At 38.4% G+C, this 22,009-nt stretch overlaps 1 protein-coding gene and 1 long non-coding RNA gene across 2 annotated transcripts; one reads left to right on the top strand and one right to left on the bottom strand.

Annotated features, from left to right (window-relative positions):
• Window positions 1-4,146: 4,146 nt before the first annotated feature.
• On the bottom strand, window positions 4,147-9,271 carry LOC110694566. The gene is made up of 2 exons (XM_021871738.1): window positions 9,072-9,271; window positions 4,147-4,633 (listed from the first exon to the last, which is right to left on the bottom strand). Exon 2 carries the CDS (start codon window positions 4,618-4,620, stop codon window positions 4,147-4,149), a length of 474 nt encoding a protein of 157 aa, XP_021727430.1. The 5' UTR covers window positions 4,621-4,633; window positions 9,072-9,271.
• Window positions 9,272-11,935: 2,664 nt separating this feature from the next.
• LOC110694079 lies at window positions 11,936-12,897 on the top strand. The gene is made up of 2 exons (XR_002505726.1): window positions 11,936-12,268; window positions 12,605-12,897. It is a non-coding gene; the product is annotated as an uncharacterized LOC110694079 (long non-coding RNA).
• The last annotated feature ends 9,112 nt before the right edge of the window (window positions 12,898-22,009 follow it).

Here is a 22,009-nt window from a genome sequence, read left to right as displayed (position 1 = left end):
ACACTAAAAATGCAAGTACGCAAAAATTACACAAAGTTGCATGAACGGCTCGGTTTCACGAACGGATGCTGCCTGGGCTGTTGCAGCAGCTGCCTGTGCAGCGGCTTGGCTGCTGCAGCTGCAGCTGCCAGGTGGCAGCTGCGGCTGCCTGTGCAGCTGCCTAGGCTGCTGCTGCGGCTGCCTGGCAGCTGTTGCAGTTTGGTGGCTGGCTGCTTGCAGCTGCCTAGCATAACCCGAGGCTGTTGCCTTGGGTGCTCACTTTCCCAATTTCTTCATTTCTTACCCAATGTGCAGTTTCTTTATTATAACATGTCAATTATAACTAGTCTTAGGTGTCTAATGTTTGAAATCATTGCAAATTAGCATTCTACTAAGTTTTAGGACGGCTTTTACCCGAAATCGCCTATTTCACTACTACGTTGCCTGATTTCTACATTTCTTATCTATTGAGCAATTTCTTTATCATAACATTTCAATTATAACTAGTCTTAGGTGTCTAATGTTTGAAATCATTGCAAATTAGCATTCTACTAAGTTTTAGGACGACTTTTACCCGAAATCGCCTATTTCACTACTACGTTGCCCGATTTCTACATTTCTTATCTAATGAGCAATTTCTTTATCATAAAATGTCAATTATAACTAGTCTTAGGTGTCTAATGTTTGAAATCATTGCAAATTAGCATTTTACTAAGTTTTAGGACGACTTTTACCCGAAATCGCCTATTTCACTACTACGTTGCCTGATTTCTACATTTCTTATCTAATGAGCAATTTCTTTATCATAACATGTCAATTATAACTAGTCTTAGGTGTCTAATGTTTGAAATCATAGAAAATTAGCATTATACTTAGTTTTAGGACGGCTTTTACCCGAAATCGTCTATTTCACTACTACGTTGCCCGATTTCTACATTTCTTATCTAATGAGCAATTTCTTTATCATAACATGTCAATTATAACTAGTCTTAGGTGTGTAATGTTTGAAATCATAGCAAATTAGCATTATACTTAGTTTTAGGACGGCTTTTACCCGAAATCGAACCGGAAAAAAGTAAAAACAAGTACCTCCTCAATGTGTTGGGTTTCAGTGCACCTATTGACTATGTCATTCATAAACCTCATCACGTAGAGGTCACAGTCAACGCCGTTGTCTTGTTGCGCACACTAAAATGACACAATATTAAAATAGTCATGCATAGCCAAAACTCAAGGCAATTTTTTTTAAAATTCAATATATCGAGGCTTTACCTTCGCATATTTCCACGTGGGACCCGCAACCGAACGACAATTCAACTTCTTCATAACACTTCAAAAAAATAAAAAAAATCTAGTCACTCAATCACTTAAGTGATGATACAAAACAATATATAGGAAGCGGTATGTACCTATTCAATAGGTTATTCACTAGCAACTTCCTTGGTGGCCATATATGAGCCGAGTCAAAGTAGTAGATTGTGTTATTGGAAACACAAATCACCATAAGGCTCCAATGTAGACTACATGTATATTAAAGCAAATATCATATCAATCAATTGTTATGCGTCAACATCTATACTTAACATACAAACTAAGAGTGATATATTTACACTTACTCCTCAAAACAAGGGGCTAATAAGAACTTGTATCCCGCACGCATTGATTCTCTAATAGCCCGCTCAAGGTAATCTATCACATCACGAGGTTTATTCAAGCATTTGGTTACGGAGGTCTGCTCGGGGCACAACCACCCAACTGCTGCTTCACCATCGGGTTTACTAGCAAGGAGCTCCTGTAGTGACCTTCAAGAAAGTAATGTGTGCAAGTAATTACTAGTTGCATTGTTTTGGTATGAAAATATCAAAAATACAATATTTTTAGAAATAGTCTCTATAATTTACCTCATGAATGTTTGAATGATGGATATGTTAAGCATGGAACCGGTTAGAAATTCCGTCACATCCTCTCTAGAAATGTATGCGATCGCATCCTCATCATAGTGGAACAATGCCTTAGGCAAGTTCACTTGAATATGTGTACCCGTAGGCAACTCACTAACACGGTTGTGAAGAAAAGTACATGCTTTCGAAAGCGACCTAAGGACTTTGGCTTCTACTAGTGGAGTACATGAAGCTCTCGAACTCTTCTTCGACACTTGTCCTTGTTCCTTGGATTTTTGCTTCTCCACCTTCTTTCTTTTAGCGGACTGAATTTCCATAGTAATCTAGTAGCATAAAAAAACATGGTCATTGCACAAAGCACATGTTAATCTAGTTACATACAAGTATTTTTTACTTACCCCTCCTACCAACCTCAACCGATCACGTGGCCATTGCACAAAGCTCCCGGTCGCGTCACGCAGCTTAATAAAGTCATATTCCTCTCTAGGCACCGGTAGTGGTAAGTCCTCAAACCCAACAACTATAGAATCAATCCCAACCGAGATGTAATGGGTGCTAGTATTAGACTTAAAATGCACCTTGTCAAAAGGTTGTGCACTACCATACCCCACCAACTGCAACTGTCCACCGGTTGTTTCCCCGGGGTGAAGAAGCTCACAAGGCGTCTCTTCCTACATATTTGGTTAGGAGTTAGGACATAAATTAAGAAATAATAAACGAAAGCCTAACATAAGAAAAGTTGATTAGGTAGTGAATTTCACCTTAACATCTGGGAAAGGTTCAGGCATCGGATTTGCTCTCTTCAGTGACTCTGCATCCGTAGGACTTGGATCCTGCAAAAGTAAAATAACTAAACATGCAAACGACCTCATTAGACAAACTTCATATGACGTAATTCGTCCTAGTACTAAAATTACCTCTCTCTCAACTACTGGATCGTCCTCGGGGCCTCCTGGGTGACTATGTGAGTCTACTGGGGTACTCGAGGGAAATGGCAAAGGCAAGAAGTTCATGTGCTTCAGAATGGCATTGAATTGACTTTGCATCTGTTCTTGCAGCTCCGCGCGTATCTCCGCCTTAATTGATTCCTTTTCCTTCTCATCAATCCGATGTGGCGAATTAACACTTGATCTGCTTTTTGCTGATTTGGTGTATTCTGAACCCATCACCTTCTCCCACCCTTGTTGTTTCCCGCCAAAACCAATTACTCGCCCATGGTGGTATGGTTTTCCCAAAGCTAAGGTGAAAGGATCATGTGCGATGCTTGGAGTCAGCTTGCCTTCAATCACTTCCGAAGTATGCTCGAGCTTTAACAACACATAAAAATTTATCAGATCTAAGTACAATGTACTTGACAAGGAAATAAAATTAATAAGTAGAAAAATTTGCTTACAAGTGCATCTGCTACTACTTTCTTATCCGGTTGCATGACATACTTGCCGGTTTCCTTGTCCAACCCATGCATAGCACACCACCAGTCAATTGCACGAGTAACCAAAGTTGTCACCGAGGAAGAAAGTGGTTTATCAGTTGATGACATTATGGATTTGGGGTATAGACCCGCTTTGACCCACTTTGGTCTTGACTCCGCAAAGGTCTTACAACCCATATGATGATTATACAATTTATTTCCGGCATTGATTCTAGCTTGTTCGGTTTTTTCCTACAGATTCAGATATATATGTTAGCATCAGTCATTGTAAGAAACTAAATATGAGTAGCCGACTCTATTGATAAATAAAAACATACAAGTGCGGTCATAGTGGAAGATTTTTCCACAAACTTCTCCCAATCATCCACCGTTATTTGTGGATATAAATCCCACGGTTTCTTATCAGGTTTCTCTTCTTCTCCATCTGCAGGCACATTTTTCTTTGGTCTTCTCTTTCTTCTCTTATGGATCCATCTCGTCCTCAAGTAACTCTTGAAGTTTTTGAATCTCTCTTGTACAAAAGATTCAAACACTTTTCTCTTGGCCGGCTCATCAGGAATATGGAACATACTCTGTAATTGGCGCAAACATCCACGTTAGGCAAAAGAAAAAAAAATGAAAAAAAAGGGAAAAAAAACCCGAGAATCGGGCAAGGCACCTGCTGCCCAGGCACCTGCAGCACCCCAGGCAGCTGCAGCACCCAGGCAGCAGCCCCGGGCAGCTTCCGGCTGCAGCCCTCGGGTTAGGCCCGGGGGTTGTTTTTGCAATTTTTTTTGATATATATGAATTTAAAAAAAAAGTTTGATTGCAATAAATACTTACCATAGTATCGTCCTAAAATGTTTGAAGCAACCCGTGAGGTATCTCGGCAAACTCAAGTGTGATTGGTATTTTACGAGTTAGAATGCCAACTTGACTAGAAAATTTGTCGCGCCATTGGCCAGTAGGTTGACCTAACTCATCAAACTCAAGCACCATAGGAACGCCGGGTTTCTTGAAAGCTTTAGTTGCACCCCTGCTCTTTCTATTCACCGGTGGCTTTACCCCTCCTCCACCACCGGTTTTTTTCACTTGCCTTTGCATTTGAGTTTCACAATGTGAATCACCTACAAATTCGCTAACTACATTATCATTAATAGGTGGGGCAGTTTCAGCTATACGCTCAAATTCATCAAGCTTATGTTGGAACTGGTCATAAGCTTGGTCTTCCGGTTCCCCCATATCCGTCTCCTTATTAACATCATACAACTCGTCCCCAGAATCATCATCTATATCCTCATCAGAATGAAGGTTCTCATCAGGATCCATGATATGTGCACACCTACAGTAAACAAGCAAAGCCTGTTGTTAGTCATCAGTAATGGCAATCAATTCTGAGGCACGATGAAAGACAAACACTTACCCAACTTCTTTGGTTTCATAACAAATTCACATATAATCCTCTAAACAATTCATATATTTAGTGAATATTACATGCTTATACGTTGAAAATACAAAAAAAATAAAACACTTCCCGAAATAAAAACAAAGTTGTTGGAGCATAAGATATTTAGTAAATGAAACATGCATTAATAAAAGTACCTCATTCGTGTATTCCCTCATTGTGGTCAGATCGAATATAAGTTGCATCATCATCTACATCAGTTGCTACATCAAGTGTAGGAGCAGTGAAAGGGGGAGAATCATCAAATGCATCATATTCTTCATTGTCCTCAACCTCTCCAACCCCTAAAATTCTCCTTTTGCCAGATAGGATGATGGACCATCTTGGATCGAACGGGTCAGTTACATAGAACACTTTCTTAGCTTGAGATGCAAGGATGAATGGTTCAAGACTATCCCGCAAGTGGCCAAGATCTAAAAGAGTGAAGTCATCATTTCTCACGTTGCGCCTATTATTATCGACCCATTTACACTTGAATATACCAACCTTGAAGTCACGGTAATCTAGTTCCCATATTTCCTGAATTCGTCCATAGTATGATAATAGTGCGTCAACTGGTGATGTATCCTTCGCACCAAACTCTCTTGATGAAGCCACAAGAGTGACACCACTATTTTGAGTTGATGATGATTTCTGATCCCGACTTTCAGTCCAAAATGTGTACCCATTTATATCATATCCCTCAAATGAATGAACATCTTCCTTCAGACCATAAGCTAGCCCCTTTATTGTATCAGACACAGTCTCATCCAATTGACGCATCACACGATCATGGAACCACTTCACAAACATCTTATTATGCAACTACATTAGTGCTCTTTCCCCTTTTGATGGATATTCAACACGCAAACTATCCATGTGCTCTTCTAAATATGGGTGAACCTCCGCAATATGATGAAGCACAAATAAGTGAGCTTGCATGATTTCATCTCGAGAAGCCCAGATCCTTTTTGACCCGATTGTGCCATGACCATCAAGTCTCCCTTCATGTCGGGATGTAGGAAGCCCAATAGGTTCGGCAACGGCAACATACTCTGCCACGAAATTCCCAATCTCCTCGGACACAATTCCTTGTATCATACTGCCTTCCGGATGGGATGGATTTCTTACTTTATCTTGCAGTGTACCCATGTGTCGTTCAAAAGGGTAGCACCACCTCATAAATACTGGACCGCACAAATTAATCTCACGAACCAAATGCAGAATCAAATGCACCATTATGTCAAAAAGTGAAAGTGGGAAAAACATCTCAAATTTGCACAAAGTTACCACAACAGTCGCCTGGAGAGCATCAAGTGTAAAGGGATCAAGAACTTTGCTGCAGATAGTATTGAAAAACCCACAGAGGCTTGTTATAACTTCTCTCACGTGCTTTGGTAAAATTCCACGAAGTGCAATCGGTAGGAAAACTTGCATCATCATGTGACAATCATGGGATTTCATACTTGTCAACTTCAATTATCCATTTAAGGAAACAAACCTTTTCATGTTTGACGAGAACCCAGAAGGAAGCTTAATGTCATACAAACAAGCACAAAACCTCCGTTTTTCTTCCTTTGATAATGTGTAGCAAGCTGGAGGTAAATACACCTTTTGGTTTTTTCCTTTTCCATCACCGTTCTTCTTTGTGGTACCCGTGGCCTTGTCCTTGCGCTTCCCCTTACGGTTTTGACCACCATCTTCGTTTCCCTTTTCCTTAACCTTCGCCATCCCTACCTTAGCTTGAACCCACAACTCCGGACGAACACCCCACTCTTGCAAATCTAACCGCGCATTCTTGCCATCCTTCGTTTTTCCAGGAATGTTCATAATTGTCCCCAGAATTGCATCACAAACATTGTTCTCTATATGCATCACATCGAGACAATTTCTAACATCATGTTCTTTCTAGTACTCAAGCTTCCAAAAGATTGATTCCTTTTTAAAGAGAGCGTGTGGGTCAATTGGTTTCGTTGTTTTACCAAAAACACATGGAATACCCTTCACTCTCTCATAAACCTCCTTTCCACTCAATGGCCTAGGCGCAACCCCCTCCTCAACTTTCCCATCGAAGGCCTTTTTCTGCTTACGATACGGATGATTGCGCCTAAGAAATCTTCGGGTCCTCACGTACACATATTTGCCATAGTGGTCAAGGTACACGTTCGGTGTGTCATCAATACAAATGGGACATGCTTTATGCCCTTTGTTCTTGTACCCAGACAGATTTCCATATGCAGGAAAATCATTGATGGTCCACATAAGGGCAGCACGCAAAAGAAACATCTCGTTCTTATGGGCATCATAAACGGTAACACCTTCGCCCCACATCTTTCTCAAATCATCAATAAGGGGCTCAAGGTAAACATCAATGTCGTTTCCAGGTTGCCTTGGCCCCGTTATCAAAAGTGAAAGCATTATATATTTCCGTTTCATACACAACCACGGAGGCAAGTTGTAAATCACTAAAAGTACCGGCCATGTGCTGTGTTTAGTACTAAGAGTGTCAAATAGATTCATACCGTCTGTGCACAACCCAAGCCTTAAATTTTTGACTTCACCACCAAATGCCCTAAACTTCATATCGATGTTCTTCCATTGTGGAGAGTCAGCAGGATGCTTCAACAAACCATTTTTCTTTCTTCTCTCAGCATGCCATCTCAGGTTCTTGGCGTCTTTTGGAATTGAAAATAGACGCTTTAACCTTGGAATAATAGGAAGATACCACAACACCTTGGCAGGAGGTCCTTTACTACCAGCATTGCAGCTTGATCGCTTGTAACGCGACTTGCCGCAACGTGGACACTCCTCCAACTCTTCATATTCATTTCGATACAGAACACAGTCATTAGGACATGCATGTATCTTTTTATACTCCAAACCAAATGGACACATTAGTTTCTTTGCATAATCATAGGAATTAGGAAGTTCATTCCCATCTGGAAACATATCACATAACACATTCAACAAAGAAGTGAAACTAGTGTCACTCCAGTTATGCTTAGACTTAATGTTAAATAGTGTAAGCACGACTGAGAGTTTTGTGTATTTTTTGGACCCGGGATACAAAGGCTTTTTGGCAGCCTCTGATAATGACTCAAATACATCAGGTCGGTCACCAAATTCACCTTCAACATCACGCATCATCTCATCCAAGTGATCATCACCACCACCATCCTCGGTGTCATCCCCTTCACCACCATCATCACTCCCATTTTCTTCTTCAACATGAATCTCGGCACTTTCAACATGCGTCTCATTGCCAACAACATTCTCCCTATACGCTCCCTTCTCACCATGCCAAACCCAAACATGATATTGAGGCCTAAACCCATGACATTGTACATGAGCCATGATGGTATCCACACTATTGACCCTTATGACATTATTACAATTGACACAAGGACAATAAAGGTAATTGACACCCGTTCTAAGCTGATACTGTGAAGCACTCTTGCAAAACTCTTGAACCCCATTAAAAAAATCCAATGAATCACGTCTACCATACATCCAACCGCGATCCATTGACGATTTAAATTACCTTTAAACATACCAACACATTTCAAACAATGATAAATGTAACATATATTATGTAATCAAAGTACATAACATATATATCATCCATAAATCGTAAAAATGAATGCTCCCAAAAGGTCCTTATCACTCCAACCTAAACCATCCTTGAACGTCTAATCTCACTAGTGAATGTATGTCAACTTTTCAATTTTAAGGAAAATCCGGCAGCATTTCCCCCCAGTTCTCCAAGTACACGATGTAGGTAATAACTTACCTACATATGTACCCAGAGAACATGGTGAGAAAATGAGAAGCCCGGATATTCCTTAAAATCGAAAAAGAGACATACATTCACTACCTAAATGAGATTAAACGTCCAAGAACAGTCCCAAGTGGGGACTATTCAAGACTTTCTCCTATTGAGAAAGACTCGAACGGGTATGTAGGCAAATGATGATGCAAGCATTCAATTATTATTTGCATTTATTTGACATTCAAAAATAAACAAGTTCAATCATTTAAATAGGGCTAATAATTAAATTAACATACATACAAAATCAAACTAAGTTTACTTATATATATATATCAATCCATTATATTCATATATACATTGCAATTTATTAACCACATTTAACAAACTAAAATGTTAACTAATATATATTCTATTCATCAATTTCATTTAAAGCTACTCAAATTCAAACAATATATATATACATATGAAACTTGGATTAACTACTTAAAACCCTAACTTGAAATTTTGGAATAACAAACAATTAATACTAATTAATACATATGAAACTAAAATTTAGCAAGAACTCACCCTAATTTGAGAGTGAGAAAGACAAAGATTGAAGCTAGAGTGCGTGCTTGGGCTCGGTTCAACAACACCCTCGAACATGCACCACCACCAAGTACACCCACAAACACCACCAGCTAACACCGGCGGCCTCGAGCAACCACCATCAACCTCCGACCAAGCAGCAGCCGCCTCGACCCACCACCAGCAGCAGCCTCAACCCACGACCCCCAAACGCCGCAGCTTCAATAAAAATAAAAATGGAGTGGTGGTGGCCGGAATCTAAACAAGCTAACTGACAGTGGTGGTGGTGGTGGTAGCCGGAAGACAGGTGAGAATGAGGGAGACAGAGAGGAAGAGTGAACGCGGGGGAATTGAAAATTTTGGGAAGTTGGAATTGAATGAATGAAACAGGGAGGAGAAGAGGAGGAGTGAAGCCTGCTTTTTTTTTTTTAAAAAAAATGGTAAGCGGTTTAGTCTTGAACCGCTTGCCAATTTAACTAATGGTAAGCGGTTCAAGGCCAAATCGCTGGCCATTAGTTAAAAAGGAAGCGGTTCGCGCCAAAACCGCTGGCCATTTCACTTCCCTTTTTTTTTCTTATTAAGCAAATGGGAAGCGGATTTTGTAAACCGCTTGCCTATAACCGCTTCCCATCACATTGTTTCTACTAGTGGTAAATTCAAAGGAAAGAAATCTTACTAACTTTGATTGATATGAAGAAGAATCACAAACTTGATTGAAGAAACAATGTTGAATTACAATTCAAATCCAAAGATCACAAACTCTACTTTCTCTCTAATTTCTCTCTAGTTTCTCTCTCTAAAAACTAAGCAAATGAAATATTATCTAAAAGTTAGTCTTCAAAAGGATTTACAATAGTATATATAGACAAAGAAGAAAAACTGATCGGTCGCGCCCTCTCCACGAAGACTCCGCGGGCGCGCAGAAATGGGTACGGAACCCATAACAAACTTCGCGGGCAGTCTGGGAAAAACCCGCGCCCACGGCATCGGCACCCGCTCTCGTGGCTCAGGGCGCGGCAAAATGCCCTGTTCCAGGTGAAGCAGGGAGCCGCGGTCTCTCTAATCCGGAGCGCCCTCTCCAAAATCTCCGCGCCCGCGGGTAGACCGCGGCTAGGGCGTGGAGAGTTCCTGCCCAAAATCACCAAAATGTGCACCAAAACCCGCGCCCGCGGCCCATAGGAGAAGGGGAGCGCCCTCTCCAAGCCCTCTCCATGAGACTTGAATCCTTTTTGCTTGGCTCTTTTTGCTCCTCTTGAATCCTTTGCTAAGCTTAGTCTTTAGGCACCTACAAGAGAAACCAAAGAGAGAAAATAGAAGAGAAAAAGAGCAATATAAAAGGTAAACACGAGGAAAAGCACATAAAGGAAAGTAAAACACGAAAGAAGAAGAAATAGAGAAACTAGAGGAGAAATGATCAAAATGGTAAAAGAAAAGCATGAAAAGCATAGTGAAAATATCTTAAAACACTACCCTATGAGTGCCATAAATGACACTCATCAATCATCTGACACTAGCTCACATGTACTTGTTTATTTCGCAAAACCAAGCCTCAAATATGCATCTCATCAATTAGAATCACAATCTAAAGTAAATATATGAGCTCAAAAGTAAATTACTTGAGCAAGTAGGCTAATGTATCATGCATAGAAAAAAAAAATTACTCTACGTAAATAAAAAAAATCAAAAGTAAATAAAAAAAAAAGCTCTGTAAATCAATATGGTGAAGTGTATGTCATAATACACGTTCATAGTAAGGAAATATAATAATAAAGATACAATAGCAAGACAAAAAATGATGTTGAATTGAGATTACCAACTGCAAACTTTATCTAAATTTATTAGCTAAACATAACATCCATAATTACTCTGGAAACAACAATGCCACTCTATTACAACCATGCAATAAGGCACTATATACAAAAATAAAAAATAAAAAAATTATGATTTGAAGTATCAAACATAATTAATAACCAACCATCAACCCTGCAACAGCAAATCATTCAAATGGAACCAAAATAAAAAGTGAAGTTATCGTCATGCAAGCAATAGGTAGAAATTTCTCCGAAATCAATTCAAATCGAAACACCAACTAAATTAAAAACTAAATCGAACAAATCTGACATAAGTCAGATTAATTTCTATTATTTCAACCGAAAACCTAGTTACAAAAAACTGACAATAAAATTAAATTCAATTCTCTACCTTGGAATTGAAAATCGCAAGAAAGATCAACAAGAATCGCAACAAAATCTCGCTAAAAATAAGCAAAATAGAAAATTGCTCAAACTGAAAAATAACGAAAAACCCCAATTGAAGACTCGAAATCATAAAAAATTAAAAAAAAAAACTACAGCAATTGAATTAAACATAAGAACTGAACAATCAAATAACTTACCTGTGCAGTATCAATTTACGATGAAAAAAAGTAAAAAAGAACAGCAAATCCAACGACAATAAGAGCTTTGATAATTCAAAGGAAACGAGAGAACTAGAGAGAATTTAGAGGAAGAGAAAGAATGTAAAAATGAAAATCAAATTAATTGAAGCTAGTCACACTACCACAAAAAGTGGAATAAGTAACACATAATACACAACGCTCATCTTACACAGGCGATCTCTAGAATTCTATAGAACGCCTATGTAAGATGAGCATTTTGTATGTGAAAGTTATAGAACGCCTCCATTAGTCAACCGTTCTATGTGATACATCCAAATTTTACACTATGATATAAAACGCCCTCTCCATTAACCGTTATACAAGTGTTTAAAATATTTTTTTTAAAAAAAATAAAAGCAAATAAAAACAAAATCCTCACATGTATTAGGGTATACCTAACCCTAACTCTCTCTCTTTCCTCTCCAGCCGTCCCCTTCACTTCCCTTTCCTCTCATCTTCTCATTCCATAGTCCATACCTCACTTCCCTAACTCCTCTTACTCCCTCAACCACTAGCAAATATAATCACCACCGCCATCATCATAGACGCCACCAACAAGATGTCGTACCCAACAATGCTCACCCAATACAACCTCACTTCTCGTAGCGGCCACCAGTGACCAACAAGCTGTCGTAGCCCGACTTGCTTCTCCGTGCTCCATCCCACAACACTGGCCACCACCCGGATCGAACTCTACACGACTTCCTTCAATCCGCCTAAATCTCCCTCACACCGGAAGTAGTAACGATCGTCTACCACTGTACGAAGTAGTAACTTTTCATTTTAATTCTTTGTTTTTTAATTTTCTAATTTCTGATTTTCATCATATGATTTGGTTTTATTTTTCTATTATATTATTATATCTAACATTTTGATCCTTTTTTTTAAAAAAAAAAAATTCATTTAAAATTTTAAATTACTTTAGATCTAACTTTTCTATTAGTTTATCTTCTTCTCGTAAAGCATTGGGTGTTAGTTTTGTGCTTTAGATCTAACTTTTATGTATTTTGTTTCCCCATTTTGCTTAACTGATTAAAGTTTATCATTATTTATTTTTTAAATTTCTTCAAATTTTGTTAAACAATATATTAAGCAGGTGTATGTTAGTGCGACTACTCTATTTTTATGCGCCATTTGTAAGTGTTTGGTATGGATGCTCTGTTCTAATGTGTTGTTGGTGGAAGCACAACTATTAGATTCGATGATTGTGGTGGTAACGAGTTGCAAGGGGTGGCAGCAATGGTGGTGGTTTTAGTGAACTTGTAAAGTTATATTTTTCCTAAAGGATTTAAGTTGTAATTTTATTTTGGCATGTTAAGTTGTAATTGAAATTTTTGTATTTTTAATTTATTTGATATGAAAAACTTATCATTATTGTGGTTTGTTTAATATACGCATGAATTATAATAATAATAATTAATAATAATAATAATAATAATAATAATAATAATAATAATAATAATAATAATAATGTTTTTTTAATTAAAAAAGGTGAGGAATAGAGAGCGCCTATTTATGATAGGCGTTCTGTTTTTATGTAGCTATATAAAATATGAAGCGCCTATCTTAGATAGGTGCTCTGTATGGTGTAAGATATAGATCGCCTCAAAGAGGCGTTCTATAGACTTTATAGGACACCCCCTCAGAGGAGAGCCCTACAGGCGATATATATTGCTTGTTTTAGGCGATCTCTATTCCTTATTTTGTGGTAGTGTCATTCGAAGCGTGAATTTACGATTTTGCCCTTAATGAGGCGGGTGAAGTGTAGACCGTCAGATCTAGTGCGATGGACGGCTCGAATGAGTACTCAGTTTGTATTATTCGAGTTAGTTCGCACATGATCCTATATATAAGAACCCTTTCTTATGTAAGAGCACCTTATGTCCTTAAATGTTCTAAATTGTTTTTTTCTTCTTATGTTCTAAAATTTTTCCTCTATTCAAATATTTTTTTTCTTTTGATGTTCAAATTTTTTTTTTGAGGGAATTCCAAATTACTTCCTATGCTCTATTTTTTTTTTTGTTCGTATGTGTTAAATTATTTTTTCAACTTTTGTTCTAAATTTTTTCCTATGTTCCAAATTATTTTTTAGCTTATGTTATAAATTATTTTTTCAACTTATATTCTAAATTAGTTTTCTTATGTTCTAAGCTTTTGTTTGCTTATGTTCTAAATTCCATCTTCTAAATTTTTTTTCTTACGTTATTAATTTTTTCTACTTATGTTCAAATTTTTTTTTGCTTATGTTCTAGAAATTTTCCTATGTCCTAAATTTTTTCTATGCTCTAAATTTTTTTTATGTTAAAAATATGAACTCAAAATTGCAAAAATGTCATTACTAAAGGATCATTTTAGATGGTTAGATCAAAACTAATAAAGGCTTCAGATTGGTTCTTATATATATATATATATATATATATATATATATATGTGTGTGTGTGTAATTTAGAACATAAAAAAAAAAAATTAGAACATTGGAAAAATTTTAGAACATAAACAAAAAAAATTTAGAATATAAGAAGAAAAAAAAATTTAGAACATAAGAAAAAAAAAATTAGAACATAAGCAAACAAAAATTTAGAACATAAGCTAAAAAAATTTAGATTTATGCTTGATTTTCGATTTATGTTCAATTTTATATTTTCATGTTCTAAATTTTTTTGTTTATGTTACAAAAACAATTTGTCTATGTTCTAAACTTTTGCCTTTGTTCTAAACTTATATTGTGAGCCTATGTTCTAATTTTTTTTCCCCTAATCTTTAAAATCATTTCCTATATTCTTAGTTTTTAGTGTATGTTCTAAACTTTTATGTGTGTTCTAAATTTTTTCCTATAATCTAAACCTATCTTTTGAACCTATGTTCTTAATTTTTTCCTATAATCTAAACCTATCTTTTGAGCCTATGTTCTTAATTTTTTCCTATAATCTAAACCTATCTTTTGAGCCTATGTTCAATTTTATATTTTCATGTTCTAAATTTTTTTTGTCTATGTTAAAAAAAAAAAATTATCTATGTTCTAAACTGATATTTTGAGCCTATGTTCTAATTTTTTCCCTATGCTCTAAAATCATTACCTATATTCTTAGTTTTTCTGTTTATGTCCTTAATTATTATGTGTTTTATCAATTTCAATTCTTCCTATGTTCTAAACCTATCTTTTGAGCCTATATGTTTTAATTTTTTCCCTATGCTCTAAAATCATTTCCTATATTCTTAGTTTTTCTGTTTATGTTCTCAATTTTTATGTGTGTTCTAAATTTCAATTCTTCCTTTGTTCTAAATGATGTGTATTTTATATAGTATTTTACCCCCGTCCCTTGGTCGTAATTAATAGTGTTTTTGGCTCTTTAGAGCCACTTTTATTAGTAATTGGTGTTTTCTATTGTTTTCGTAGATTTGGTTGACTTTTACAGGGATTTATGCTTTTGGAGTATTTTCCAGAGATATTTTGGAGCAATCACGAGCATTGGAGAAACACGACCAGATTTTATAGCCCAGGGCCGGTTAGAACCATCGAACCGGTGATTAAGGGCTCGGTATAGGTGATACCGGGGCATTTGGGCCGAGTATTCAAGACCGGAAGAGGAAACCCAAATTGGCCCGAAGAATTAGGGCCCAATCGTAGTCCAAACAATGGCCCAAGAGAGTCGCCCGGCCAAAGAGGCTGGCGCCCTGAGGGGCGCCCGGCCGGGCGGGAGAAGCTAAGGTTGGCGCCCGGTGACGCGCTCGGCCGGGCGCGAGATTATTATTGAGGAAGCAAAAAGGCGCTCCCGATCGGGCGGTGCCTCGCTCGATTGGGCGCGTGTATTTATTAGGGGACGATTAGCGTCGTTTTAGTTTGTTTTAGTTTAGGATTTGTACGGAGTATAAATACTCCTCCGTAATACGATTTTAGCTCTCTTCCCTCTCCTTTTTCCTTTTACTTTTTCTTTACTCTCTTAATTGTTTTTAGATTCTCTCCATCTTAAACCTTTGTTCATTCTTAATTCCAGAATTATTTTGGTAACGATTTCTCTACTCTTAATCTTAGTTGTTTATTTCATTCCGTTAATCATGTCTTGTTTTATTGCTTTGATTAGTTTAGTTTCTATTATGTGTGAGTAGTTTTCTTTCAGGGGTTTCGGGGATCCATAAATAATATGAAGGGGTAATTTATTGTTGTTGATTGTCAATGCTAGATTAATTTCCTATTGATTGATTTAATGCTTTGTGACTAGATTAGGCCTGATCTTTTATGCACGAGTTTGACAATATTGATTCGAGATTCGACAGATGAGAATTGATGTTTAGGTCTAGTTTCAATATGCAGATTAATTTATAAATGGTTAGGTCGTGATTCGAAAGATGAGATTTAATACCAATAAATTAATTGTGTGATTATAATACGTAGCGAAAGCCCTTTATAATCTGATTAATATATGCATTGATGAATGATTATTATATTTTACCTTGGAATATTATTTATTGGTGAACCTATGCCCTAGATCCTTTTATATATTATTTTCTCCCTATTCTTGATCTCCATAGTTTAGTTTATTATTCAAATTCACATAATTTGTTACCTAATAATCTAGATCATACTATTTAATTAGGAATAGAAAGATTCGTTTCTCTGTGGATTCGACCCTACTTCCCTATCTACATTAGTTAGAGGATTTAGGTATTACTTTTGATTTGGGGATACGACTTTACCTTGTCAAAATTTGGCGCCGTTGCCGGGGAAACGATTTTATTTTTATTTCTGATTATTTTTGTAGTCTAGATTATTTTCTTTTTGTCTAAGAGAACGTTGGTTCTCTGAGGAAAATCTTATATTTGCTTCTAGTTTTTGTTTATGCTCAGGTGTTCCAGATCAGGGTACATCCCATTCGATCCTGAGATCGAACGTTCCTTCCATAGACAGAAAAATCTCTACAAGCAAATTCTGGTGAATTCTGGTGATAATAATAATCACCGCGTTCCTCCAACTAGTTCTAGCGATTCAGAGGTATCATCAGATGCAAAATTAGAGATGGCGGTTCCAAAGAAGCTTAGTTATTACTCACAACCCAAGCTTACAGATTTTCCACATCTCACCCCTACTCCGGCTCTTGATGGGGTTCAATATGAAATTAAACCTCAATTTATAACGATGATAAAGAGGAAGCAATTTAGTGGGGCCAAGGGTGAAGACCCAAATCTTCACATTGCCGACTATTGTCAATATTGCAACACCATCAGGCAAGCCGGGGTCACTCAAGACCAAATCAGGGAGATTCTCTTTCCCTTCTCTTTAACCGGAAAAGCTAAATTGTGGTTTAATGGCTTAAATAAAAATGCACTCGGTATAACTGACTGGGAAACTCTTGTTTTAAATTTCTATAACAAGTATTATCCTGCAGAGAGAACAACCATACTACGGAGTGCGATTCAGAAATTTGCCCAAGAAGCCGATGAATTTTTATATGAGGCTTGGTAGATGTTCAAGGATCTACAAAGAGACTGCCCCCACCATAATTTAGAACAATGGCAGTTAATCCAAGCCTTTTATAATGGCCTTGGAAATTCTTTTCGAACAACTTTAGATTCTGCAGCTAGTGGGAGATTTATGAATCTTGATGTTGAAGATGCAGGTCAGGTTATTGAAGACATGGCGATACACAATTCTCAATACGGGAATCCTAGAGGATTTGCTAATAAGGGGAAACATAGTGTTGACTTTGTAACCTTTTTGCAAGCTCAACTGACCTCTATATGCCAAAAATTAGATAATCTGAGCACTGCTAATGTAGCTAATGTTTCTGCGATTAATAATAATTCTAATGAGGCTTTCTGTGAAAATTGTGGTATTTTAGGTCATTGGGAACAAGATTGCAGGAGTTCCGTGGAGCAAGTTAATTCCTTTCAAGCTTATAGGCAGAATAACCCATACTCGAACACCTACAATCCTGGGTATCGGAACCATCCGTACCTTTCCTACCGGAGTAATAATGTTCAAAATCCACCACTACAAGAACCACAGGCATCACAACAACAGCAGCAGAAATATTACCATCCCAATGCTGGCCAGAAGAACCAACCACAACAAACCTCCTCATCTTCCGACCCCTCTCTGGTGGAAATCAGAGCAATATTGGTTAATATGCAAAAGCACATGGAGAGTAGAGATGCAACAATTGATCAAATCCTAGCACATAATAAAATTGTAGATAATCAAATTGCGCAACTTTCCGCTACTCTACAAGCCCACCAACAGGGAGCTCTGCTGGAACAGCCGACCAGGCCTATGGATCAAGCATTTGCAATTACTCTAAGGAGTGTTCAAACTATGAAGGGCCCCCCATGCTCAGATTTGATGAACCTGTTTTATTAAATAATGCTAATCTTGATTCCGTTAAACCAAACAATGTAGTTAATAGCCCTGCAGGCTAAAGGATAGTACTAACATATCTAATTCTACATTGTAGGGTACGACTCCAGAGAAGGTGGCTACTCCAGATAAGAGCAATAATGCTCCAAAGCCAATTATCAAACTTCCATTCCCCAGTCATCAATTGAAGACAAACTTGGATAAGAAGTTTGGTAAGTTCCTGGAGGTGGTAAAAGATTTGAAGGTAACAGTTCCCTTCACTGAATTAGTCACACAAATTCCTTCGTATACAAAATTTATGAAAGAAATATTGACGAGAAAAAGGTCTATTAGTGAGGTAGAGACAGTAGCTTTCACTGTAGAGTGTAGTGCCGTACTTCAAAATAAGTCTCCACCTAAATTAAAAGATCCGGGTAGTTTTTCTATCCCTTGTCATATAGGAAATATAATGATTGATAATGCATTGTGTGATTTGGGAGCTAGCGTTAGTGTCATGCCGTTATCTGCGTGTTCCAAAATGGATATGGGTAAATTAAAAGCTACTAATATTACTCTACAAATGGCCGACTGTTCTTTTAAATACCCCTTAGGTGTTTTAGAGCACGTCCCCGTTGGAGTAGGTAAATTTTATATACTCGTTGATTTTTTTGTTCTTGATATGGCTGAGGATGTGCAATTAACACTGCAGGAGCAATCATAGACGTGAGAAGTGGTAAGTTAACACTATCACTAGGGGATGATAAAATTGTTTTTAATCTGAATAATGCCCCTAAAAGCTCCATAACTGAGGAGAAATGTTTTAGTGTTAATGTGGTTGAGAATTATTCTAACAAGCCCCAAGCTCTTCAAAAAGATCCCTTGGAGGCGGTATCCTGTGTTGCATCCCTTTCAGATGAGATAGACAAATGGCAGAAGGAAGTCGATACAATAGAAAGAGCACTTTACACTATTGGTCTTGGTTTCGAGGATGAAAAGGTGGAGCCGATCAAGCAAGTTGTGCGATTTGAGCCTACGGTAAGTGTTCCGCCAGATCGTGTTGCAAGTGTTGAATACAATAACAATTTGAAGCAACTTTCAATCAAAGAAGGATCTTTAGTGCGTAGCATTGAAGATCTCCCAATCCAAGTCAAGGAGGATCCACCTGAAAAGGTGATTTGGCGTCCCACAGGGTATGTCAGGAAGCCGCGTCGTAGCCTAAACACCGCTAGACCGGGTGAGAAACCAACCGACCAAGCGTTAGGCTAAGGGTCCTAGTTATTGTACTTGGTAAGAAGGTCGTGCGGGACCTAGATAAACCAGCGCTTTGCCAGAGGCAACCCGTATTTTTAATGCTTTTTAGACTAGTTTTTCTTTCCTTTTTTTCTTATTAGAGGAGAGATGAGGGAATTTAATGAGTTTTATGAGTGTTTGTACAGGTTTGAAGGAAAGGAGTTAGCCAAATTTTGGACATAAGAAGAAAATAAAAATAATTCGACATTTAGCCTCGGGCCCAACCAGGCGAATCGGGCGCGAGAGCTATATTCAAAATTAAGTATTTTTGCCTGACCAGGCGATGGGCGCCCGACAGGGTGCGAAATTCGTCGTATACGGACTTTATTGTCCGCCCGATCGGGCGACTCTCGCTTGACCGGGCGCGAGAAGTGGCAAAAAATTGGACGTTAGATTGCTCGACCGGGCGAAGAGCGCCCGACCGGGCGCGAGAATTGAAGAAAATCGGGCTATCAGATCGCCTGATCGGGCGACTGGCGCCCGACCGGGCGCGAGAACCTCCAAACAAAAAAAAAACTCCAGATCGCCCGACCGGGCGACCCACCGCCTGATCGAGCGCGCGTCCGTCCGCCTCTTCTTCTTCTTTCTTTTCTTCTTTCTTCCTTCATTTCTTCTTTCCTCCATTACTTTCTCTCTCTAAAACTCAAATTCTCTCTACCTTCTCTCTAAGATTTCTCCTTCATCCCTTAACCAAATTCAAAATTTTTTTTACATATTTGTAATCCTCTCTTCATCCTCTACATTTCCGTATAAAAATTTTAAGATTTTATTCAAATAAATTTTCAAACCCATTTTCTACCATAGCTTTAAAGAGGGCTAGGTCCATTTTCGGTAGGAGCTCCAGTTCGAGGGAGGAATACGACCTAGATTTGCAACTTCCATACTGGCCGACGATCTGTATTGCTAGCCGAGAGCAAAAGGAGCGGTTGGAACACTTAATCGGTCGTGAGGTAATTCCTTCTCGGTGGTTACACCGCCCTACTCTAGAATCATTTGGTTTATATGATTTTGTAAAACGATTTTTATATGACATTGGCATGAGAAAATTTGTTGATATGCACTATCCTACATTCCGAGAACTTACTTGTGAATTCTTGTCTTCTTTACATGTTGTTAGTAGTAGAAATGGGCCAAATTTATTTTTTAGGTTGAACAATAGGAATATTAGTTTAACTTTTGTAGAATTTTGTAAATTATTTGAATTAAATTCTGAACTATCTCATCAATGGCATGCGGACTATAAAATGGGTGATATATATCATGCTTTTACTGTTTTTCCTACTCTTGACCTCCAACATGCAAGTACCAAACCTATTCACCACCCTATCCCAAAATCTGGCAAAAATTTGCGGGTTTGTGTTTTTTAGGTAGGAACGAACCCCATAATGCCCAATCTAACGAACTAGCTGTCATAGGACACTATGTGTATGGGTACGGGAAATTGAACATAGGTAAGTTTATTGTTCACCATTTGAGTAGGCATGCCACGGCTAGCACCACATCAAAAACCCCTATCCGTTTAGGAGGCCTTATCACTCGGATAACAGTGAAAAAGGCCGGTTTTGTAGTGGATGTACCCCACCAGCTGACCAACTGTGGACCGGATACCTATATGACTGCTAGGTATTTTTGAGGAGTTGGGGTGGGTTTGACCGGATAGCGAGCAGACACCCTTTTGGTCAAGTAAGGACTGGGAGCGAGCAACCTTTGCCCATCTTTCCCCTATCCAGTCCTTACTTGACCGCCTTTCCCCCAGGGCAACCTTCTTACACATATGATGTTTTAATGCCAACGCTAGGGGGCAGGCACCACCACCACCAGTTCCACCACCCCAGCCTCAGCCTCAGCCCGAGGTGGCATTCTCTCCACCTCGTATGTCTCACTCCGTCCCTCATGTTGACTCTGACCCAGTTTGGGACCTTCAGAGTATAGGTCAGGCCTTAGGACGTATCGAGCATTCCCATAATGACCTTAGGAGGATAGTAGGCTCCATAGACCATAGGTTAGGGTACCTAGAGAGGAACCAGGGTAGAGCTCTCAACCCTATGTATGATGACTATGCTCGTCGGGGTAACATTCCCGACGACGCTATTCACCCTGACTGGTTTCAGCCTCCACCCTAGGGATACGATAGGGATCCCACTGCCCGTGGTATTTACACTGACTATTCTTCCTTCTATGGGTACGGCCAAGACATTCCTTTCGAGGGACCGGCGGGGGGGGGGGGGGGGAGTTTTCATGCTGATTATTTTGGTGGTAGCTTTTCTGGTGCAGGTGGTGCAGGTGGCAGTGGAGGTGCGGGTTTCGGCTCGATGGATGAGGATGATCAGGACTAGCTATGCTGGGCTAGTTCCCGAGCCATTGAGGACATTGTCTAATTCTGGCTTGGGGGAGATTTTGGATTTGGTATATTTCTTTTCCTCTTTTCTTTTATTTTTGGTGTGTTTTCTTAGGTTAGATTTATTGCTTTCTAGGTTAGTTTTATTTCTTTCTTATATATGAAAATAAAAAAAATTGAAAAATAAAAAATCCAAAAATACGTTCCAATGAATTGTAAATTATGCTTCCCTGTGCCCCTTACTTGAAAAAATTGTTTTGATTCTTGGTATTTGATGATAGGCATTGTGGATTAGTTAATCATGATTTGATGTTTGATTGCCTTGAAACCTTAACATGCGTCAATTTTTTCCAACAAATTGTGAATTATACATTTGTTCCCTTCTTGCTACCCATGTTGTTGCCTTGACTTTTTGTTGTTTTATTAGCCATATTACAAGCCTATTTTTCCCCATTGGTTACTAGTCCCAAGCTTGACTTGGGGGAGCTATTAGTGAGTGAGGTGAGACAGTTGTAGTGTGCTTATTATTTTCACAACTTGGG

Source organism: Chenopodium quinoa, unplaced genomic scaffold (genome assembly GCF_001683475.1).
Source record: "Chenopodium quinoa cultivar QQ74 unplaced genomic scaffold, ASM168347v1, whole genome shotgun sequence".
NCBI lineage: Eukaryota > Viridiplantae > Streptophyta > Magnoliopsida > Caryophyllales > Amaranthaceae > Chenopodium > Chenopodium quinoa.
Note: the sequence above shows the minus strand (reverse complement) of the source record. Positions and strands in the feature narration are given on the sequence as shown.